At 48.4% G+C, this 22895-nt stretch overlaps 6 protein-coding genes across 6 annotated transcripts; 4 read left to right on the forward strand and 2 right to left on the reverse strand.

The window, feature by feature from the left end:
• Positions 1–9032: 9032 nt before the first annotated feature.
• EDB82DRAFT_67182 (Glycerophosphoryl diester phosphodiesterase family-domain-containing protein) lies at positions 9033–13463 on the reverse strand. The gene is made up of 4 exons (XM_025729812.2): positions 13045–13463; positions 12870–12988; positions 9610–12806; positions 9033–9554 (listed from the first exon to the last, which is right to left on the reverse strand). The coding sequence occupies exons 1-4, from the start codon at positions 13059–13061 to the stop codon at positions 9366–9368; spliced, it is 3522 nt and encodes a 1173-aa protein (XP_025589000.1). The 5' UTR covers positions 13062–13463; the 3' UTR covers positions 9033–9365.
• An 806-nt stretch (positions 13464–14269) lies between these two features.
• EDB82DRAFT_488762 (uncharacterized protein) lies at positions 14270–16672 on the reverse strand. The gene has a single exon (XM_025729810.2). It carries the CDS (start codon positions 16574–16576, stop codon positions 14432–14434), a length of 2145 nt encoding a protein of 714 aa, XP_025588998.1. The 5' UTR covers positions 16577–16672; the 3' UTR covers positions 14270–14431.
• Positions 16673–16784: 112 nt separating this feature from the next.
• EDB82DRAFT_488763 (uncharacterized protein) lies at positions 16785–17784 on the forward strand. Its single transcript, XM_025729808.2, has 5 exons — positions 16785–16942; positions 17007–17121; positions 17174–17239; positions 17290–17412; positions 17468–17784. Exons 1-5 carry the CDS (start codon positions 16908–16910, stop codon positions 17609–17611), a joined length of 483 nt encoding a protein of 160 aa, XP_025588997.1. The 5' UTR covers positions 16785–16907; the 3' UTR covers positions 17612–17784.
• EDB82DRAFT_67298 (uncharacterized protein) lies at positions 17745–18711 on the forward strand. The gene has a single exon (XM_025729807.2). The coding sequence runs from the start codon at positions 17996–17998 to the stop codon at positions 18548–18550; it is 555 nt and encodes a 184-aa protein (XP_025588996.1). The 5' UTR covers positions 17745–17995; the 3' UTR covers positions 18551–18711.
• Positions 18712–20534, forward strand: EDB82DRAFT_67295 (ZPR1 zinc-finger domain-containing protein). Its single transcript, XM_025729806.2, has 2 exons — positions 18712–19021; positions 19080–20534. Exons 1-2 carry the CDS (start codon positions 18872–18874, stop codon positions 20382–20384), a joined length of 1455 nt encoding a protein of 484 aa, XP_025588995.1. The 5' UTR covers positions 18712–18871; the 3' UTR covers positions 20385–20534.
• Positions 20535–20597: 63 nt separating this feature from the next.
• EDB82DRAFT_67352 (uncharacterized protein) lies at positions 20598–22182 on the forward strand. The gene is made up of 4 exons (XM_065610031.1): positions 20598–20634; positions 20691–21079; positions 21136–21466; positions 21540–22182. The coding sequence occupies exons 2-4, from the start codon at positions 20959–20961 to the stop codon at positions 21994–21996; spliced, it is 909 nt and encodes a 302-aa protein (XP_065465711.1). The 5' UTR covers positions 20598–20634; positions 20691–20958; the 3' UTR covers positions 21997–22182.
• The last annotated feature ends 713 nt before the right edge of the window (positions 22183–22895 follow it).

Genomic DNA, 22895 nt, shown 5'->3' on the forward strand with positions numbered 1-22895 from the left:
GACGCCCGCCCCTTGTTTCCTGTAATGGATGACCAGGTGTCAGTCAAGCCGTATACATACTACCTATTACAGAGTAACTACTAGGCTGTACTCTGTAGGTACCCAACATTACCAAGATCTCTACTCCACCGCCCACAGTTAGAACCCTTGTCGATCCCTACCGATTGCCCATGCCGTTCCTGACTTGGCTGCTGCTACGGTGGACGTTAACCCTTGTCTTGGACTCCAAACCATGGCCATGTACAGCCTATTTCCCTGTTCCACCTTGCCCTGCCCCATGCTCCGGGGTTCAAGGTAAGAGAATAACAGGGGGCTTCCATAAATTATCCCCGTGCCGGTGAGGAAGCAGATAGGTACGTACCTCACGCATTCCCAAGCACATCCTTTATAGACCAAGCCCTACAGCCTCTTGTTTATCTTGATATCAGTGTCAATGGAAAGGTACTAGACCACATTAGCCACCAACTGCAATCTCGCGTCAGGATTATAGTTTCTACCATGTCGCAAGTTACTCGATCCCGTTGGAAATTCGGTAGACAATAGTATTAGATACTGCACTCTCAAGCTCGAGTCACAAGTGGGTTTGTTGATGTTGATTTGCGGAATTAGCATGAGACCGCAACGTTTCAACCGACTTCTCCACATCGCTCAGCCAGCAACTGGAGATTGAACAAAGACCGTCGATCCCCAACCAAGATTTGATAGAAGCTACAGTATGTACCCATTGTGTCCCATTGACACACAGCAGGGTTTAGACAGCTGATCTGTCGCCTCGATGTGGCTCTTTTCTTATCCAGGGCTGAGGCGGCTGTTAATGGAAAATCATCAATGCAACCCTCTATTCTCGCGAGCACACCAAAATGATCAGCAACGGACCAAGAATAACGAGATATTCATATCATTTGTGCTGATATATGTATCTGCATCTGTATTTGTATCCATCACGTGGCTGTTAGATTCTATCTAGTCTCGGTTGATCCGCTGACCAGACACGCACCGCCTTGTTCAGGCCCCTGACGCCAAGGCTGTGGTCTAGATTATCACACTAGGTGGCATTATTGTAACAAGTCTACAGAGTACATGCTAGTGTTTCTGAACAGTATTAGTTGAAGGCCAGTCGAAATTTTCTAGCTCGTGTTACCGTGATTGGGCCGAGTACGGTTAAATTCGCTTTAAATGAAGTCATCATACTCAATATTGATGATCACGGGCTTGGATGGAGGCTTTTTCATATAAATGCACTACTCCTGTGACAGAACCTTGCTCTAACAGTCAAAACAAGGGTCCAAACCGAAACTCAGAGGCCCTCCCTAACTTGTATCATGGGTTGCGTTATTATTCAAATGAAGATGTACATAGGATAACGCAAAGTTAATGAGATGTGAGATGCAAAACTGCGTTATTCACGCAGTTTATGAACACACTCTCCCACCTCTCCACATGCCTCGTTCTACGTACTACAAATATCTCCGAGTTACCATAATGACGGATAATGATTGGCAACGCTCTCCTAAACTTCAACTAATGAATTGAATGATGATTCCCTTTTTGGGTTACTTCTTTGCGATTAAAGTTTAGGATTCGGTAGGAGGCTGGCTATGGTTGCATAGGTATCTCTACTCCCCACACCAGGTCGTCCAGTCGGCTTGTATTGCGGATATAGAGTTCTACAGAACCAACACTGAATCGGTTCTCTGGTTATTATTCCAGGGTTAACCCAGGGGATGCACGCGCTGATCATCCGTATGGCGCTGTGAGGCTCGCAGAGTCACACTCGGGAACCCTGGTCTGTCTCCCGCTCCTGCTCTTATTCTGTCATAGCCCTGCTTCGGCCGAGATTGTTTCCGCCTGGGAACTTCTGTGCTGCGTTGCATTCGAAACGAAATAGTGGGGGGCCATCCCGGATGCCCGCGAAGATCACTGGCGACAAGCATCACCCTGCCAGATTTGCGAAGCATAACCCTGAATGGCTGATCGTCCAATGTAACGGTTGCGATTAGACTTGGGGAAGTCTGAAGAAAAAAGTAAAACACAATAAAACATCCTGGGTCGCTTACTCCATTGAGTTCCATGATTTCATGATGCACGACTCACCGCCTCTAAATAACGTCCTATTGGAGTCTGCATGAATGCTCGAGATCCTGCACAATCCGAGACATTGTCAGCGCCGTTCCTTGTCTTGAGCTCGATGATGCTGGCTGCTGTACTCCGGGAATGAGCCCATGCATTCTCACCGCGCTAGTCCAGGGTCTGTCCAGCGCGACTCAAGCTGACCAGGTAGCATCAAAATACTTGACTGCGAGGTGGGTCAAGAAAAATACGGAGAGAAAGTGATACTGCAATTTGTATGTACTTACATAGTACGTGTTGGAGGGTGAAAACCCTTGCAGGTGACAAGCCGATGGGCGCCGGAATCGTGTGCTCGTGGGAATCCATTTTGCATTGAACATGTAGATGCATGACTAGGTAGATAGTCATAATTCGTGGTGATGTGACGGACCTGCATGGCAACATAACTTCAGACCCTTCATCTCGTTTTGAGCGCTTGTTCACGGCAGACGGGCTTGAAAAGTAGGCTGGTGTTAATGAGTATGGTTAGTAGTTTCAGTCAAGAGAATTTCGGTGCCTATACCTTTGGTACCTGGGTTAGGAGGTACCAATTCAGCCGTGTGGCGCGTTGCTAGCCGAGTAATCCAACCGTTTCTTTCAACCGTCACCACCAAATTGACTTCAAAACACTCAACCTCAACACCCACTAACGCACGGCATTGAGATGTCTGTTACTGAGATCTCCTTCTTCCGATAAGCGTGGGATGAACGGGACGCTCTGACAGACGTTGAATTGATTTGCAGTGCATAGTGCTGTGCTCATTGTCCGTGAGTTGCGTTGCACTTTGTCGCCCCTCATGCAAAATTTATGTTTTTGCCTGTGCCAATAAATGCATTGACATTGTGGTATAGAGCGGACGAAAATAATCGTCGCAGCATTAGTACCAACATACCTAGGTCGGATCAAATAACCATGTCCCCTGGAATTAATTGTACACATGAGCGTGACTGTTGAGCCGTACCTGCCTTGAGATTGGCCCAACCATAGGTAGCTCTCAAAGTGCATGGAAGGAACAATCAGGCCTGCCGACCCCTTCCTGCCAAACTTAGTAGCTCGGGTCACGTTTAGTATCTGCGTCAGGTAAGTAGGCGCTATTCAGTCTTGATGCAGATGCAGAATTTCTACCAAACCAGCGACCCCCGTCATCATTCTACGTGCCCCTATAGCGCTTGGAGGTGCTTCAGACAGTGGACAAGATATTGATACACCACTTGGATTCAGCACGCCCAGTGGGCTGGGCACAGACTGAACGTGCATCTCGCATCTCGCGTCGATCCGTACCACTATACATCTCACGAAACACGCAGTGTTGTTTGCGGGCCAAGCAAGACCTGAAATATTAGAAACAAGTTGAACCACCATACAACCCAGTCACGCCAGTTTGCGTCAAATCGCAGCCCTGCAAGCTCCAGACTTCAGCTCATGAACTGATCTAAGAGGACTGAGACCATTTCAAAACAGCCGTCAATTTAGCATTGTCCGCCACGTGCCATGTAAAGTGACCATGCCAATTTGGATACCATTTTAGACGGGTCAGTATGTTCACCTTTAGAAAAGGAGAAGAATGTCAAAACGACTCTTCGTTCAATGGGCTCAATCGAATATGATATCGATACCTCGCCAGCCTCAAAGGTTTGGCCAGTGCCTGTTTGGAATACACCCATACGAATTCCCTTGATTTCAGGGTTCAAGTATTTGTCACGCCTCTAAAGTAACATCCTATTTTAACGCTCACTTATATTAATTTACCGTTAGAAAGCCACGAACGACCGGCAAGGCACGGACCACTCGTTCTAAATCGTCTCAGGTTTCCTGAACCAGGCAGCCCAGGACGTCAAAGCTACTGCATTGCAGACACCGTGCTCGGTTGGAGAACCGCACTTGAAGCTATTAGCCTGGACCAATTACCCCTGACCGCCACTAAAAAGAAGCATTGATTATGTTTCTACAACGATCTCGATCTCGATGTTTATCCGTTAGTAAAATTGCGGAATGGCCATGGAATTTGTCCCGACATGACTCGTCCTGTCCGGGCTATGAGGTCCGCCAGCGGATCACAACTAGGCTATGACCTCTGCGGGAAAGAAAAACCAGGGCGATGCTCCCATACAATTTCTGTGGCTAGCCTGTCCTTGTTTTCTTACCCCCCCTCAGACCCCTATCTGTACTAAAACAAATGAGTTTATTCTGGAGAGCCAGCTCCTGCCAAGCGAACAAGGGCTTCGTCTGGCTTCGGCAGCGATTGACTTGCCTTTACGAGCTACAGCCAGTTGATCTAAATGTGGAGACAGCGCATCTCCAAAGCAAGCAGTAATGATTTCGATTTATTTGACCTCGGGAGGTTTTAACTACCATTCACCAATGACATAATTACGCCGGCGGCCCTCGATTGCCGGTTATTAGAATTGGCCCCAGTACTGATAACGCAATTGAAAACAAGCCAAATATTGGGACTGTGGACTGCAACAAAGCCCTGCACCAATACCGACAAGAACGGGAAGTCTCGTGCGATATTTTTTGTTATTTGGGCCCTAACTCAGTTCAAGCGATTCTCGCCATCATAAGAGCGCGACATTGTCATAAACTGATTGTGTTTATTAGAGTCCGCTTGACGGGATATCCCTTGTTACGGCAGGGTTTCAGCTGAGCTAGCGGTCCCAACCGAACTGACAGGCGGGGCGACATTCTGGGCTTCGGCTCTTCGAAAAGGCTCCTGATGTGATTCGGATGATCTTCCACTTGCAATGAATGCCCGTAAACCATAAGCCATAAGCCGAATACAGTCATGAATGTGACACCAGCTCGCAAACTAGGTCTATTTCGGGTATCATCCAATGAGGTCGGGATGTTGCATCTGCACCAGGGGCACAATCCTTGGGATCGGCAAAGGTTTCAAGCCCTTGTCGAAAATCTTTATGTACGACTGCCGGCTTGTACCACCAGGCTACAGTATATTGTCCTTGTCAGATTGAATGCTGGAAGGGGTTTTACAACGTCGCAGCCTCACATCTAACTGAACATGCTTCCAGGACCACTGCTGGATCAATGTTGAGAAACAATTGGCCAAGCACACAGGGCTTTCCTGTGGACGCAATTTGATAACAAAATTGCGTCCACGCCGTGCCAGGCTTTTGCCCGCTTCGGCTCCAACGAACCCGGAAGTGCACCTCCTACAAAGACATCTGGATGCCGTTACTGGTGCGCAACCGGGGACGTTCTGGCGCAGGAACAAGTCACAACTGCCGTCCTTTAGATGATGCACGTATGTGTGGCAAGGTCAGTTTCGGCAGTGGTTATTGCGTGGGCATCTTTTTGAGCCTTGCCGTTGGAACACCGCACGTGGTGCTCTGGAACAAGGAAAGTATCCGATCGGTGACCTCGGAACAAGGTAAACGTTACTACTCTTGTCGTTTTGGTCATGTGCCCCAATTGCTTCGAAATCTCGGGGCACAAAGTAACTCGAGTCAGGGGAATAAATGAAAACACACTAAGACATAGTGACTGGGGCCTATATACCAAATTAAGCTTGGGAATAACTCGAAAGCATGGAAGGTTCAAAGCGGCCGGCGCCAGTACCGCAGAATGTTCTACGATGGAACAATCCGAAGCAGCGGAGCGGACCGTCACAGCACCAATTGGACGGTGCTATGGGAGGTTCTACTCCTGTCAGAGGATACGTGTTAGAGCTGCAAATCAGAAAACACTGGATCATAACTCTTTAATCTTTCACAGAATTTTCTGCTCTACGGCATTACCGGCAGCTGCATAGCCCTGACGTGGGGATCTCGACAGATACGGAGACCAGGTTGTTCATCTATCATGACGGCGTTAATCATCAAATCAATTCTGATGATGGATCCATGATGTCAACCTAACTGTTACCTGTTGTTCGCCAACCCTTGGATTGCCTCCAAATACACTGTGGGCTCAATACTCGTCGTTACGCTGCGTTGAGTGTTATGAAGTGAAGCCCCAGTACGTCTGAAGCATCCACAACATGTGGATGGCGGTCGAAGACTGGGCTGACGAAGTTTCGCTGAATATGGTTTCCTTGCTCCGCGGGAATGTATTGGCTATTTCTTATTAACCTTGACGGATCTCTGTTTTACCGTATTGAGATGAGCAGTCAAGTCCATGAGTCCAAACAAGTGCCGGGGGCCCTTGGAGCGGAAAACATTACGCTCTACCCTTGTAACTCAAACTGATTCTGGCCCAGCGAGTCATGGAGTGGTTGGGATGGCTGGGAAGGCTCCATCCTTCTTGTCACGTCTCAGCTGATAGAGCCCCCACCAAGACTTCGTCTTGCACCATGAGTCCACCACGACCATATCTGGGTCCAAATGTGTGTCTACGATGTGGATCGGTTTGACATGTTGCTATCACTAAGAATGGACCATTGTTGGCTATCTGCCACTTCCCAGATAGGAACAGGTGAAGGGAATGCTAGTATTGAGTTTGCCAACGGCAACGGCACCGCAGTAGTGCCAACGGTGGAGTGAGTTGATATTTGCTTCTGCCGTTGCCACTTGTTGGCATGAGGCTGACATTCTGCAGTAAACTCACCAGCCGGCTATTTGGTTTCTGGGCAGCTCAACAGCTCCGTACCATGACGAAATATCTGTCACGTCATCTACTTTATTTGAGTACGCCAAAGCAAATACCTATTGCGGTACGAACCATAGGAGCCAAATGTATTTCATACACAATTGGCCAGCAAATCATATGAATAGAAGAACACCATGTTACTGCACCACAAAATTACATGGGTTTACTAAAGAAAGAGAAGCCGTGGTGCTCTAAAGATAAATCAATTTTCAAAAGATCCCTTGCATCTATAATCAGCCCATGCAGAACGCTATCACCATAAACTAGGCGATTCCTCAAGTCATATTGTCGATCTGCACAATATATATCAATCACTGCCCAAAGGCCTTGGGAGTGTGCTCAGTCTTTGCGAGCTGTATCATATGTGCCTGATGATATAGGCATGGTTTTCCGTTGTATAGACAGCCTCGGCCAGCCCTAGCGAGCCTCAATTCTAACCACCTGCTCTACCGCTCGGTGATTGATAGCCAGGCCTCAACCCTACTAGCAACGTACCCGTACTATCGATTCACATCACTGGCATGACTCAATAAACCAGTTGCAGTGCATACCACTCCGCATTTAATTTGTGGTTTTCCGGTTTTGTCTCACAATGAGCTACGTACTTCACTTACCCCACAAAATGTGACATATGACAAGCCATGCCCTGTCATACTCCCCAGATCTTTCCAACTGACCACAGAATACCAACAGTGCATGGGTATCCCGATACGAGAACTTCAGACATGCCGAGAACAGGCAATGGGAGCGAGGAAAAAGGAAAAAGAAAAAACGAACGACGTTAGGCCTGCTTCAGTGGATTTAATTCATCAAGACACGAGGCGTCATTTCCCGCCCTCCACTACACGCCCGCCATATTACCCTGGAGGTTGCAATACTGCCAATGTGCATTACATCCTGGACGCGGATCTCTCAATGGACATCCCTTGTGTCGCATCGCATGGCGTGTATTAGGTAGCTTGTGGTTAGTTACCCTTTTGCTGACCGTCATGTCGGTGTTTGCCATTTGCACGAGGACCTGTCCGCCTCGCAAACCTCACTGTACTGTGCCTCCTGTACCTTGCTTACATGCTAAAGTTGATATTATTCTTTGTCAACCCGGGGTTTCCTTGTCAATCAATGTCTACAGACCCACACTATAATATCCGTCTCATCCAACAACAGTCTACTATCAGGAAAAGAAAAGGCGCCTGAACCAACGCAACGGTCATTTTGCCTAACTGGGAGGAAACAGGAGGGTTACTGTTGTTGCTGAGTAACACACATCTAAATCAAGCCTCATGAGAAGCCACCATTTGAGCTGTCGGCCATGGCACTACAGTTCAAGAAGTGGCCTCTCTAAAGTTACATCGCGAGCTTTAGCTCTTGTGTTCAGCTGCCAATTGACAGACTGAACCCCACCAGAGGGCGATCATGTCACATTCTCCCGCATCTGACAGTTTGACTTGTCAGCCGTCAATCACCCAAATGCAACTTTCCCGGTTTTCTATCAACTCTGGTTTCTTTTCCCATGAAAGCTATCGGCAGTTGCATAGCCAATCTGAAGGATCGCCATAAAAATGCTTTCAAATGAACAGGTTTTCTGCTCCTGTTGACTCGGACTAGAGCCTCCACGAATAAGAGCCTCCTTTTTTCCTCTCCCAACTAGAGTTGGCCAGAATTACAGAGAGACCATGAGAGACATATCTCGATGCGTAGCTGGTGGCATGCGATTAGACAGGCTATCACTGATGTAGGTTAGTTGGTTGACTGAAGCGAGCAAGTCATGTTTACTGGTTGTCCTCACCTTGCTATGCGACATGCCCAGCTGTCATCACCCTCTTCCTCAACGAGGACCAACGCTCACAACAAGGCAAGCAAACACTGAGACATGTCTCCTGTGTATCTATACCGCCGAGACATAAACGACAATTCTCGTTCATAAACGGTATCGGGTAGACGGTTGAAACAAAGCCGTTCTAGGAGGGAACCTCGTTTCCTTTTCCGGATACTATAGGCTAGCACACATGGTGACCCCGTGCATCCAAGTATGGCACAAAACATTTGATCTCTAGACTATGGCTTGGAACAGTCGGTTGACTATTTCCGCCTCGTACCCCCTGCCTTCGAAACATGCACAGCCCCCAGTATTAGAGGGAAACCTTGAAGATCACCACGGCAAGTACGTATCCTGGCGTTATGCCCTGGTCCTTGTAGCATTTCCCAAGGATGCGGCACAGCTGTAGATCTCGTTCTAACTGTAGCTCAATAGGCTTGTTCTGAGACATGGCTTTATGGGACTGCAGAATCGTACGACGACTAGGACGCTCGCTCATCGGTTGCACACATTCTTATCAAAGGAGCGGTTATGGTGTTTGACCGTTTTGATCACAATACTACCCTCACTGCATATGAAGCACGTTATATGGTGATCAGAGTTACATAATCGTGATCACCAGCATGGTGCTATCCCGGCAGACGAATCAACAGCGCCAAATGCCACTTGCTGACCCTGATGCTGAACAAGTCCGTGTCATATCCTCATCATAAATGTTGTCTAGTCTTACTGCCGAAACGTCTGGGCAAATCTATCTGCGTGAATTAAGTGTCAAGATCAGGCTCATGATCGCTCCAGCCTGCCCGGTATGGGTCACCACGAAGCCGGTCATTCTCAAGGACCTGCACCATTGACTGTCAACTCCTCCAACTTCTCCTTGAGCTCGTTAGTTGATTTGAGAGTGCCATTTGTTTCAGCCTCTCCGTTCGTAAGCTCGGCAGGCGTCTCTCCGTTCGTCAATCCCTTTCTGATGGCGAGGACACTGTCAACAATGACAGCATCGATGCCCTGCTTGACCTGACGCTGCACCAAATGTCAGCGAATTCACGTTGTTTCTATCATGTTTAGTAAGGCTTACCTGAACCATGATAGGATCGTTGTTTAGCACGCCATAGCTGAAGCATACAATACCGTTTTCCTTTACAATCTTGATCAAACGGGGGCTGTTGATGAAAGGCTCCGCAGCGGCAACGATACCTAAAAGGTTCCAGCGACTCGCGAAACGAATAGCTTCCTGAAGCGACGAAGCCCGAATGTCACATACATCACAACAGCCTGCGTCTGTGAGGAAGAGAATAGGAATAGAAGGCTGCTTGTAGCTCAGGCACAGGCAGATATCTGGGTTAAAAGAGCTGAAAATAATGTGACGTTGTCCAGCAAGATCGTAGACTTTGGAGAGGACAGTATCACAGAAAGAGTTGAGCTCAACTGCGTACGTGTCCATCTCGTGCTCCTCACTCTCGTGCAGCATGGGGTATTTCATCTCGATGTTGAAGCCAACATGCTCAGGTAGTTCCCGGAAGAGTTCCTCCAGGGTGGCAAAGGGGGCTTGAATGAAGTTTCCTCTCGTGTTACCCTTGAAGCCCTGCTCTTTGAAGTCTTTTGTGTGCTTCATGCGTTCATCCAAGTCGTCAGGCCCGCTGCCAGCAAATCCCATAGATTGTGAGCGTTTTGGTGCCACACTGTTACTGCGCGCTCGGAAATCGCCCGGTTCTCCTGAGTGAGGAGGCTTCTTCTTTGATTGCTGTTGCGCATCTCGACTCTTGTCCGAGTTGATATGTAGAAATTGTTCCAATGTCAAAGTATGAACAGGGGCATCAATGCCTGTTTCACTGACAAGGAAGTCATGGTAAATAACAGGGACGTGGTCTTTGGTCAGTTGAACATCAAACTCGACGTAATGAGCTCCGAGGTTAGCCGCTGCGATAAAAGACGGCAGGGTGTTCTCTCCCAGCTGGAGGGACTTGTTGCTCGTCAGATTCTTGCCGAGCCCTCGATGGCCAATTAGCATGGTAGATTCCAACTTCTTCCAATACGTCTGTCGTGATGTGACTCCCATGTTGGGGTGGTGAAACGGAGTGATGACCAAGAAGTTGAAGTTGACGGTACCAATGACATCGAAGTTGCTTGACATGATAGGAACGCAGACGTCTCCCTGTAAGTTCATACGACGAGAGCCCAGGGTTGGCTTCACAGAAGACAGGAGGGCAACAGCACGTCCAACTTTGTTCTTGTCGTTGCCGGAGTATGTTGGAACGATGTCGAAAAGAAGCTTCACCTTTTCCGCAGCCGACGTCATGAAAACTATGGGCTCAGTCGAGATGCTATCATGCACAGGAAGATCGATGGTGGTGGGCTCACCATGAGCACCTGTAGCAGACACAACAATGGAGAGAGCAGTGTCAAGTTGCGTATTGTGGGCTTCAGTGAGTGGAACGCGGTCCAAGCTGACTGGCTCAACGTTCTTTCGCATGTCCATGGACCCAAGACTAACAAGAACGAGACTCTCATTGGTAAGATATCGGTGTCCGAAGCTCTTGATAGCATCCTGAGAGCGCGAGATATTATTTGTTCCGTTACCATTCGAGCGTCGCTCATCGATAGATGACATATCCGAAGGAGTTGGCTGCAGTGTGTCAACTGGTCTCACTGGAGGAGAGTCAGCCTCGAGCGTGTCGGTTTCAAGCAGTCGTGCAATGTCCATGTGGCCTCGAAGCGCAGCATGCTCCCGTGCAGTCCATCCCGACGAGTCGAGACGCGTGATATCTGCCCCGGCTTCAACAAGAAGCTCTGCCACGCTGAATCTTCCGTCAACAGCAGCGACATGAAGAGGGGTCCAGGAGTAAGTACTCTCTGTAGCCTCAAGGTCTGCCTTTTGATCTTGGGTTCCTTTGAGGATAATCTGAGCACATTCGACATGCCCGAAACGAGCTGCAACATGAAGCGCAGTCTCGCCGGTCTTGTCTTTCCAGTTGATATCAACGCCAGCTTCTATCAGGAGCTGTACAATGACACTGTAGTTCGACTTGGTAGCAATGGCCAGGACAGCGCCTGATTTGGCAATGGACTTCCGTATATCAGCCTTGCCTTTGCTGCTTCCTTCCCAGTTCTCACCCTGCAAGAGTGCTCGAGTGGTAAGAGGATGGCCTCCCACAACACTAAGGTGAAGGGGCGCATACCCATCATTGTCCTGCCACTCGGGTGTATCAATTCCATCCTTTACATGGAACTGGCCCCACTCTTGCATCTTGGACATGATTATCTGGCAGATAACTACAATGCCAAACTGAGCCGCGTAATGAAGTGGCATACGACCGAAGGAATCGCGACTCTTGAGCGCAATCCTCTGTTCCGGGCGCAGCTGCTCGAGCAAGAATATAAAAAGCTGAACCGCCTCATCATCCTTGTTCAAGAGCAAGGACTCGGTTTGATTTAAAGACTTGGCAGCCTTCGAGGTAGTCAAGCCTGGCTCGAGGTGCCTGTTACTGAACTGCGAGCCAGCAGGTACAGGGCGAGACTTTGAATCTTGCTCAACGTTGGTGGCTTTTGTGCGTCCAATGTGAATAACTAGACGGTGAATGCAGCTGCGACCGTTGATGTCGTCCGGCTCATCTAGGGTCTTTGTGTTGGAAAGAAGAAAAGCCATGCATGCCTTGGAGCGCACAGAAATTGACCGCTGGAGGAGACCCAGTAGAAGTGGATGAGCACCTTCCTCAATAGCGTTGCATTCCTCGAGACCATCCTCGAGAGCAGAAATATCGTCGTTACGCACAGCTTGGTCAAGCATATCGAGCTGAGCTTGAGGTAAACTTAACATGCCTTTGGCTGAAGCCCGGCCCAGAGAACGGGTCGAATGTTCAGACATGGTATCATTAAACGTCTGAGCCTCTGAAAGCACGGACATCCACCTATTAATCTCATTAAGAAGTCTCACTGTGTTTGCTTCCTTTGCGAAAGGCTTGACGTCGACCTTTGTTGTAATGTAGGGACGCTGTGTGACAAGGTCTGGGACTTTCTTGTCGAGTTTCTTTGTAATCTTGACAAAACCCCTGCGGTTAATCTCACCAAACCATTGCAAGTTTCTAAACTGGCTTCTCAGCTCAAGCAGAGCGCCCATGACTTCTTCGACTTCATCCTGGTCCAGGGTAGCGACAACATCGGGGGTTCGTCCATATCGGTTTTGGAGGAGGTTCAGCCGGCGACAGAACTCGGCGAGTTTCTTGTTGTAGAAAAAGTCGACATCTTCGAGGTTTCGATCAAGAGCGAAAAAGAATTCTGCATCAGGAGTTAGGGGAGAGGCTCAGTGTGCGACACAAAGAGTCGTTCAAAGCCGCCCACCTGCAGGATCCACCTTTTCCCCATTCTTTGCTTTCTCTGCTGCTGCTTTCACAAGTTTCTTGAGGCCCTTGTAGTTGATGTATGAGGCCGCCCACTCGGGGACCTGGTTGCGCGGTAGACTGGGAAAAGTAATGAGTTAAACGTGCTTATTAGAACAGATTGTGTGAGTGCTCACTTTCTTCCGAATTTCATGCTGCGTAGCCCCCCCGATAACTAAACAAAGAAGGAAGCAGAATCGGTGGGCGGTACAATTGTAGCGTGGTAAAGATAGATAGTGAGAGAGGCACACCGCGTTTCGACCCCTCAGATAATTTATAGTTGTTGACAAAGCTGACTTTGGCGCACAATCGCAACACCCAGTCAACTGAAAAAAGAGAGTTTTCAACAATGTTCTGCAGCTGCAGTGTAATGCGACACGATGGTCGATCGCGGGCTAGTGACGTCAAATCAACTTTGCGCAAACAATCAAAAGTATCCGTTGTCTTGAACAAGTGGCCATAGAGCGAGTAATGAATAACTTATGTATTCACAAATCACGTATGTCAATCCAGTTCTCACAAAGATAAGTATGCCAGAGATAGCGTTAGAAGAATGAGAAGAAGAAAAAAGAAACGAGAAAGGGGAGGAGTGAACAATGACTGGAGATATGTATGTAATGCTATGGGTACTGAGACCTGGATCCCGCTCGGGAACCGATTTTACTAAATAAGCCCAGCGAACAAAAAAAGAACAAGGTCGTTCCTTTGCCGAAATAGCATTCGTGGATATTTAATGGATGATGGAGCCTTGAGACGAACTTGTTGATGCGATCCATCCCATCAGTGGAGAGTTTTCCATTCTTGAGCAACCCAGTAATGGAATGTACAGTACCTGCGCACCTGCCAAAGTATAGTAGCAAGTACCGGGCTGTTCTTTCTCAGGCCTTTACCGTTTTCTTGGAAGGACCCTTAGTCGATGTCGAGCCTGCCAATCCAATTGGCCCCGTGGACCCTGTACGACCTCGTGACTGGCCGGCACGATTCAGGGCGCACCCATTCGGAAAAGTCGCATCGCGACCCTTGAACCTGTCAGATCACGCCGCCACTTGGATACAGTGCAAGCTGAAAGTCGGGCTCACTATGAAACCGACTTTTGACCGCCATGTTGGTTACCATCTACAAGAGTGCTAATATACTGTGCGATCAATACCAACAATCAATTCATGACAGGGGATAACCCACGATGACGAACGGAAACGCTTAGTGGCGGCGCTTTAGCTGCAAGCCTGGTCAAATTTGTATAGAGGCCGAGGTTCAGTACCCTGACAAGGGAGTTGGAGGAAACAAATGCTTATGATTGTAAACTTGCACTACAAATATGCTCAAATTTTGAACAAGGGCACTTTTTGCTGCGTATGTATATGTAGTTTAGATAATTTCATTCATATATCTTTATGCTTCGTGCAAATGCTGTGTCTATCCTGTATATGTGTGTGTGCGTGTAGGTAACGTATAATACAGTAGTAAAACATTGGAATGCATGTAAGTGAAACACTCATGTATGCGGCTCGTTGCTTTTCAGAGCTAACCGAAACTTGGTCTTTCCGAATATCCCACCCGCTGATCTGTCACTGGCCATGTGGTCAGCCTCATTGGTCTCGCCCGCAGTGGCTTATGCCCTGCATTCATTTGCTTATTTGACGTTGTCCCCTGTGTCAAGGGCATGTGTGGCTCATCCTCTCGTAATGACATCTCAACCTCTTTGTCTGCGTGCTCACCTGTCGTTGTCCGCCTTGATTGTATCATCTTCTCAACAAAACTGCTCTTAGAACGAGCGACAGAAGCGTCTTCGAACGTCTTGCACGCCGTAAGGCCTTTCTCAACCCGGTCTGAACGGGGAAGTCGCGCAAAAACCTCCATAATCTCCCTATTCAGCTCCACAATATCGTTGGCCGCAGCGTTTCCTATATGAGAGGCCATGGACTCGCGGAAATATTGAGAAAAGTCGGGATAGAGTAGTTTACTCTCGATAGAACGTGTGGTTTTTGCAACAAAATCTTGTTCCTTCCACAGTGCCTCAATCTGAAGTAACTTCCTCTCCGGAGAGCTGATAAGCTCAGTTGTCGAGTCTTGTATCTCAAGCTGGGAAGTTGAGTCTACTGTCGCCAGGTCGCTCAGGAATTTTCGGAATCCGTGATTAGATATTGACAAGTTGCTGAGAACTGACGCGGATACTTCACCGTTTGGGGTTTGTAAACCGGCGAGGTCAAGCAAGACTCGTAGTCGGCTGATAAGGTAGGCTGTATCTTGATCCCTGTCGAGCAGCATACAGGGCCATGTATGGGCACAATCCGCAAAACCTTGTACCAGACGCACGGCAGACCTCCAGTCGAGAGCGACAATACACTCATCGAACAACTGCTTGATGATTTGTGTGCTAAGGACAACCTTGGCTTTCATGCAAGACACGAAGAACATGGCGGCTTGTTCAAAAAGATTCATGCGAAGAAGACCTTGAATAGCAGCCTCAACGACAGGTTTGTTTAGTAATGCGTGCTGCCAGAAATAGTCGCCCGTTTGCGTCCACGTCTGGATCTTGTGGCGCCTGCTTCTTGAAGTGTCAAACCCTTCTGCTAGCCTGCGTCTCACCTTGGCCCCTGTCTCGCCGTCAAGCCCAGTGATACAGGCAAGGCTACGTAAGAATCGCCCGTAGTTGCCTGAGGTTTGGTAATGATTTAAAATGGCTACAAACGTGGATGGCGTTGGTCTTAGTCGTCGATAGTAGTAGAAGGAATTAACTACTGATTCTGCCAAAAACCTGTAACCGTGCTTGTCGAAAGCCACGATGAGTGTGTTGTACGTGTGCATGTCAGCGGGGTAAGCAGAGACAAGCAGATTGTAGCACACTCTGCCGACTTTTTCTTTGAGGCTCAGTGATGAGCCAACAACCTGGCGGAGGCCGAGATTCAAGGTAGCTCGGTTCTTCTTCATCATTTCGGAATTTGACTCTACAAGAAATTTGTAAGAAGGATTTAGGTCCGCAATCTTGACAGCCTCGTCAAAGCTGGGACTTGGTGAATTGGATTTGTCGTGAGCATCAGCTCGTTTGAGTAATTGCTGGATAAGGTGGTTGAGCGTACGTCCAGCGTTATGGACCTGCTTAGAGTTCGTTGGCCTTCTATGAGGGATGCTGTCGTCTGTCTCCTCTCGAATGATGGCCTGCTCGAGATGTTCATAATCCGTTCGTCGGTAAGCATCCATTGTTGCCTTGTCTGGACATTGGTATTGTTCGGTGTGTGCCCGGTTGAGAAACTCGTCGATTCGAATGGTAGCAGGCTTATATGTCTCCTTCATATATGGCCGATTCGTGTATATCTCCTTCAAAGACTCCCATAAGTAGTGCATTTGACCAAGAGAGATGTCGTTGTGAGCGGAACTGCTCCCTTTTGTACTTTGGCTCGCCTCGAGGTTTCGGAGTTGGGCCAATTCCCGCCGTGTTTCCTCCAACAGTCGGTCTATTTCCTGTCGTCGGTCCTCCTTTCGCACAGCATCAACAATGGCGGCGGTCGCAAACATGGAACTGTAGCATGCTGTAAAGATATCGGCAATGGCGACTTTACGTGGTCGAGTCGCGGTTGTCACTCGGCGGCCGAGAGTGCTCACAACTGTTTCGCAGGCGCGGCAACCGCAGCGATGAGCCCGGCCAGCTCTCGACCACAAAGCCTGCATTTTCGGCGGCGACCAGATGTCTAGGGCATAGCTCTAGAGCGATTGAGGGTTGTCGTTGATGGCAATCGCTCAATTGAGGTGTTTCGTGGAGTCGTTGGAACCACGAAATTGGCTGGTCACAGATGGTTCGATTCTCAAAGTCACGTGGGTATTACGTTCATCGTGAGGTTAGCAGCTTGTAGGCGCTATTCTCACACCCCACCACCCACATTCCACCAAGGGTAGTGGCTCTGAACCAACTGTATTCTGTTTGATTCACAGCAATTCACAGATAACACCTACTTATCTTTACAACATCATCTCCAGTTTCTCAATTGCCACATAAACAACCATGTTCGCTCTCTATCTAACAGCCGACTTGCAAGGGTATGTCATTAAGTTTTTGCTATCTTGAGCTTCATTGACGTGAGGGGCAATCCCAATATGACAGGGTCACCAACTTACGTCCTGATGATACTCAAGACAACCCTTTTTGGTACATGTTCAAGGTTCAGTGTACCTCTTGCCGAGAGACTCACTCAAACTATGTTGGAGTCAACCGTTTCGTACGTGCTGGTCAGTCTGTGCGGTCATTCATTTACTAAAGGTCTTGTTTAGGAGACAAATGAGATGAGTGGAAGCCGAGGAGAAGCCAACTTTGTATGGAAATGCAAGAACTGCAAGGTTAGTGTTTCTGAAACTGAACCGAGTATGTTTGCTAACAAAATGTTAAGCGAGAGTCTTCTGCATCTGTCAAGTCCGGACCTGCAGCTTATGGACAGACAGAGCCGGCCAAGGCCCAGAAGATTATTGAATTTGACTGCCGAGGTCTCGAGTTTGTCGAATTCAAGGCAGAGGTACATTACCAGTTATCCATCGTCTGGGTTGTGATATATGCTGACATGATCCTAGGGCGAGTGGCTTGCCGAGGGTGCTGAGACCGGCACCAAGTTTACAGCCATCGATCTGGAAGAGGGCGAATGGTTTGAGTATGACGAGAAGTCCAACGAGGAAGTGAGCATTAACGAGGTTAAGTGGGAGGTCCGCCGCTCGTAGAGCTCTCCTGAGGTTGACATTAAGTTGGCGTCTGGATGTAGGTTTCAGCAACAAAGAGGCTATATAGCAGGAGTAAAAAGAACATACGAAAATTACTTGGTATAAATAAAAGACCACCAAAGATATCGTAGGAATCCTTTAATATTCGCATACCCAGGACTTATTGTGAAAGATGCAAGTTGCTCAGTGAGGCTGGTGAATTAGAAGCTCATCAGACAACAGCCAGACCAACCAATCGAGCGACAGTTTGTATCTAATCAGACCCACCTTTTCGCGACTGTGGCCGTCAAGGTTCTGAACTCGAATGCGAACAACTCTAAGACTGACTTCAAAGCCGACTGCAAGAAAACCAAGACGCATCAACAATCTCTCAATCCTTTCACAATGTCACTACCGGAGCTTCCAGGAACGGCCGACTTTCTCACCGATGCAGCACACCTCCTACGCATGACAGCCCCAGAGACTTCAGCTCATCTCATGACCTATCGTGGCAACCTTCTTTCACAATTTAGTATCTCACCGTCTGATGTTCAACGACAACGCGTATGCGGAGGCTGTGGTCTCATAACAATCCTAGGCCAAGAAGCCATGCTGAAACTGGAGACTCGAGAAAACATGCGAGCCAAGACAAAGGGCAAAAAGTCTGACATCGACTCAACACCGAAAGACAACAAAGAGGGGCCATGCAAGATCCTTCACTGCGACAACTGTCAACGAGACACAAAGATTGTCCTCTCAGCTCCGGTGCCTGCTGTGAGACGCAAAACAGCACAAAATAAAGTCCAGAAGACTTCTGCATCAGTTGAACCGCCTAAGCAAACTTCAAATGCCAGCAGTAAGAAACGCGCTAAAAACCGAAAGGCCGGACTCCAAGCTTTGCTTTCAGGTCAAAAGCAGCAAGCCGCAAACCCTCTCAGTCTTTCTCATTTTATGAAATGAGATAGCAATTGTTTGCGTTCGCTTCTATATCCGATGTTAGGCATATCCATCTTTAATTGGTCAAATAACTCAAATTTGCTTTGGGCAAATGCAATGAGCGATCTGAGTCATCTCGGGCTGCTACCATCCATTCACTGCATCCCGAACATTCTAGCGCCAGCCTGCATCTGCTTGCCAATCTGCACCCTGGACCCCATGACATAACTAGGTCTAGACTTAATTGCCCCTCCAAAAATTTCATGACCCCTCTGCCCCTCCATTACATCGGATTCCAACCACCAAAACGACCATTTTAACGATACGGTCTCACCACACACAAAAATGACTACCGAAGAAGATAACAAGCAAACTCCTGAGGAGTTTTTCCAGAGCATCGGCGATAAGGTCAAGAGCCTTGCGCCTGCTCAGAACGATGACGACGAGCGCGCTGTCGAAGAGATTGAGTCTCTTTGCATGAACTGCGGCAAGAATGTGAGTTGAACCATTGTCTGACAAGTCGCATACCAAAAAATCTAACGAACTCGCCAAGGGAGTTACCCGTCTTCTTCTCACCGCGATCCCTTACTTCCGCGAAGTCGTCATCATGTCTTTCTCCTGCGAGCACTGCAACCTCCAGAACAACGAGATCCAGGCGGCCGGAACTGTCCAGCCCAAGGGAACACACTATGAGCTGCGCTTGACAGAACTTGCCGACTTCTCTCGCCAGGTCATCAAGTCCGATACTGCGACCGTCAAGTTTATTGAGCTTGACCTCGAGATTCCTGATGGCCGCGGCCAGCTGACAAACGTTGAGGGTCTTTTGACTACCGTGATCGATGACCTCGAGATGGGACAAGAGGCGCGAAAGGAGCAGTCTCCTGAGGTTTATGTCAAGATTGCTGAGATCATTGCCAAGGGCCGCGCCATGCTCAATGGTGACTCATTCCCCTTCCGTGTCTGGGTTGACGACCCTGCTGGAAACTCATTCATTGCTCCCGATCTGAAGGACGGCGTTGGCAAGTGGGAGAAGCATGAGTATGCCCGAACCGACGAGCAGAACGCTTCTCTTGGTATCTCCGACACCAACGCCGATAATCATCAGATGCAGAACCCCGGTTTAACCGCCGACGGCGAAATCATCCCCAACGAAGTATACAGCTTCCCCGCCACATGCCCTGGCTGCATGCGTCCTTGCACCACCCACATGAAGATGGTCGACATTCCTCACTTTAAGCAAGTCATTATCATGTCTACTGTTTGTGATGATTGTGGATACCGCTCCAACGATGTCAAGACTGGTGGCGAGATTCCCGAGAAGGGTGAGAAGATCACTCTCGAGGTCAAGGACAGCACCGATTTGGCCCGTGACATTCTCAAGAGCGAGACCTGTGCTCTGGAGTGCCCTGAACTTAAGCTGCAGGTCAACCCTGGTACACTTGGTGGTCGCTTCACCACTGTTGAGGGTCTCCTCACTCAGGTCCGTGGCGATCTTCACTCCCAGATCTTCGAGGCTAGTGGCCCCGGCCAAGGTGGTGACTCTCTCGCCAGCGACGAGAAGAACCAATGGACCGCTTTCTTCGACGGTCTCGATGCTGCTATCCGAGGCGACAAGCCTTTCACAATCAAGCTCACCGATCCTTTCGCGAGCAGCTACGTTCAGCCCCTCGTGGACCCTCCTGCTCCTGACCCCAGTATCCACCGTGAGAGCTATACCCGCACCGACGAGGAAGAGGAGGAACTTGGTCTCAAGGACATGAAGCTGGAGAACTATGGAGAGGACGATGAGGAGGAGGAGAAGGAGGAGAAGGAGGAGAAGGACGGCAATGACAAGACTGAGGCTGCCACTGCGTCATAGTACTGGATGGCTTTGATTCCTCTTTTCTGTTTGTCTGATTAAAAGTTAAGCCCATAGATGAAGCAATGATTATTAAGTTTATGACCCATGTAGTTTCTCGAGCATCGACTATTGATTTGGACTCTCACTCGAACCGCACTCTAAGTCGTGATGAACTTCGAGTTTGATGATATAAGATCTAGTATTCAGACAAACCTAGGTAGGCAGGCTGATGTGTTATTTGACATACTAACTGCCTGCCTACCTGAAGGTACGTACTAGCTGTTGATGTTTCTTACACTGACCACAATGTATGGTACCGGGTAGCCACGTGATGCTTGGAGTTGTCATTCGGGATATGTGTCGTCGATTCCCCGAGCCTCGGTTCAGGGCGCTCCCCTCATGACTCCACTCTAACCGGGGGAAACTCAACTAAAGCAACAAGGGGACTTCCCCAGATGAGCTCCCCAGACCAGACTGACTTAGTCCACAGTAGGCCTCGGTTTATGATAAATGAGAGAGCTTCATGATTTTTCATCTCTTGTATTTTTCTACTATCTGTTAAACTCTCCAGGAGCCAAATAATATTACAATCATGTCTGACAAGGCACAAGATCGTATTAACGCCATTGGCAACCAGCTTCTTCCACCAATCAACAAGGTAGCTCCAGGATCAAGCAAGCTTCGCGTCGAGGGAAAAGTCGTCATCATAACAGGTACTTGAAAAATATACTCAAATCTTTCACCGTATCTCCCTCTTACTCCTCCATAGGTACAAACTCGCCATTGGGTATCGGCCGTGCCACTGCCCATCAGTACGCGGAAAGCGGCGCGAGAGCTCTGTATCTCTGCGACTTTGACGATACCCATCTTGAGACACACAAGAAGGAGATCAACGCCGCATTTCCAAGTGTGGAAATTCACACGAGATGCTTTGACGCCGCGGATGAGGACAAGGTCAAGGAGGTAGTTGACGATGCTATCCAGCGCTACGGTCGATTGGATGTCTTCTTTGCCAATGCCGGTATCGTTGGACGAACCACGCTGTTTTCTGATTTCAGCAAAGATGAGTTTATGTCGATAATGAACACCAACACGTCAAGGTACGTACAGCCTCTGCTCAGCTTTCCACTCCACCACGCCTTTAACCTGTATCGCCTAAATAACACATCCCAGCGTCTTTCTAGCAGCAAAGTATGCGGCACCCGCTATGATGGAGACCTCCCCAGACAAGCCCCATTCCGGGGGCAGTATTATAGGCACAGCCTCAGTAGCCGGTATCCGATCCAATGCCGGCTCCACGCCCTACTCAGCCTCCAAGGCTGCGGTTGTGTCGCTGGCGCAGACAATATCGTATCAGCTTGCCGGGACTGGCGTGCGAGTGAACGCCATCTGTCCTGGTCTCATCGAGACCGGCATGACGGCATCCGTATATGAGGCTGCGAGGGCTCGCGGTAGCGAGAAGAAGATTGGTCAGCTCAATCCTTTGAAGAGAGGTGGCAGAGCTGATGAGATTGCCCGCGTTGCTTTGTTCCTGGGAAGTGACGAGAGCAGTTATGTCAATGGACAGGCTTGGGCTGTTGATGGTGGGTTAAGCGCTGGACACCCTTTTGTTCCAGGAAGGCTCGGGTAAATCTTGCGACTGCAACACTATACTATACTACGGAACTCTTATGATAGTGTCTGTCATATATATCCCAATGTTATTAGCGATATTGCAAAATACGTCCATTATCAAACTTTTTCAATTTATCGGAAGCGATGCCGGTCTCGACCAGAGGGAGTAAAAATTAAATCTCAGCTAAAAGAATCAATCAGCTCATCCGTGCTTCCGAGTATTAGTCCATTCTTAGTTTCAAAATATCACCTCTGATATACCCATCCGCAACCCATAGAGTATCAGAACAACGAAACACGATCCTCGCGCCAATCGCATCAACAAGCATCAGCCGAGAAGCCAAGAGTGAAAATCGCGATACCAAGTCACGAAACAAGTTCTATCTTTATTCTTCTCTCACGTTTTGACTTGGCATCTCCAATCGCATCTTCGTTTGGGAACCAATTGTATCGGTAATTGATACGCCCTGTGTTTAGTAAAATTTATTATGATAGTACTTGCAAAAATGATAGTCTAAGCTTCGTACAACGAGTCAAAGGAATCATTGCGCATAGTCTTTTGCGGGAACAAGTGATGTCAAGATAAAATGATAAATGCTATCTGTTATGTCAAAGACGCGCTAACACGGTACTGTATATGTGAATCATGTCAACGACACCATCCCACTTTCAAATGCACGACCCAGGAGGAAGTGTCTCCCTAAAGGAACTAGCATGTCATCACGCTATTATCGAAAAGTAAGGCAGTTGAATACCGGCCTTAATAGCGTGGACGATGATATATGTACCTTGAACCGTTAGAGATAATAAAGTCAATTCATTCGCTGAAAAGAGAGATTATGGGGCACAGAGTCTCGACTTGAGAGAGATCCATAGCACGAAACACCAACCAAAACCCGATCCTGACTCAAGGAA

This window comes from Fusarium venenatum (genome assembly GCF_020744135.1).
Source record: "Fusarium venenatum strain MPI-CAGE-CH-0201 chromosome Unknown EDB82scaffold_1, whole genome shotgun sequence".
Lineage (NCBI taxonomy): Eukaryota > Fungi > Ascomycota > Sordariomycetes > Hypocreales > Nectriaceae > Fusarium > Fusarium venenatum.

Bases quoted from the DNA above. Each gene is read 5' to 3' on its own strand.
- EDB82DRAFT_488762 (XM_025729810.2), bottom strand. From the start codon at position 16,576: ATGCAGGCTTTGTGGTCGAGAGCTGGCCGGGCTCATCGCTGCGGTTGC.
- EDB82DRAFT_67298 (XM_025729807.2), top strand. From the start codon at position 17,996: ATGTCACTACCGGAGCTTCCAGGAACGGCCGACTTTCTCACCGATGCA.
- EDB82DRAFT_67295 (XM_025729806.2), top strand. From the start codon at position 18,872: ATGACTACCGAAGAAGATAACAAGCAAACTCCTGAGGAGTTTTTCCAG. The intron at 19,022-19,079 runs GTGAGTTGAACC...GAACTCGCCAAG, and splicing joins GCATGAACTGCGGCAAGAAT to GGAGTTACCCGTCTTCTTCT.
- EDB82DRAFT_67182 (XM_025729812.2), bottom strand. The intron at 12,807-12,869 runs GTGGGCGGCTTT...CTCCTGATGCAG, and splicing joins GGAAAAGGTGGATCCTGCAG to AATTCTTTTTCGCTCTTGAT. The intron at 9,555-9,609 runs GTAAGCCTTACT...CATTTGGTGCAG, and splicing joins ACGATCCTATCATGGTTCAG to CGTCAGGTCAAGCAGGGCAT.
- EDB82DRAFT_67352 (XM_065610031.1), top strand. From the start codon at position 20,959: ATGTCTGACAAGGCACAAGATCGTATTAACGCCATTGGCAACCAGCTT. The intron at 21,080-21,135 runs GTACTTGAAAAA...ACTCCTCCATAG, and splicing joins AAAAGTCGTCATCATAACAG to GTACAAACTCGCCATTGGGT. The intron at 21,467-21,539 runs GTACGTACAGCC...AACACATCCCAG, and splicing joins ATGAACACCAACACGTCAAG to CGTCTTTCTAGCAGCAAAGT.
- EDB82DRAFT_488763 (XM_025729808.2), top strand. From the start codon at position 16,908: ATGTTCGCTCTCTATCTAACAGCCGACTTGCAAGG. The intron at 17,240-17,289 runs GTTAGTGTTTCT...CAAAATGTTAAG, and splicing joins GGAAATGCAAGAACTGCAAG to CGAGAGTCTTCTGCATCTGT. The intron at 17,413-17,467 runs GTACATTACCAG...ACATGATCCTAG, and splicing joins TTGTCGAATTCAAGGCAGAG to GGCGAGTGGCTTGCCGAGGG.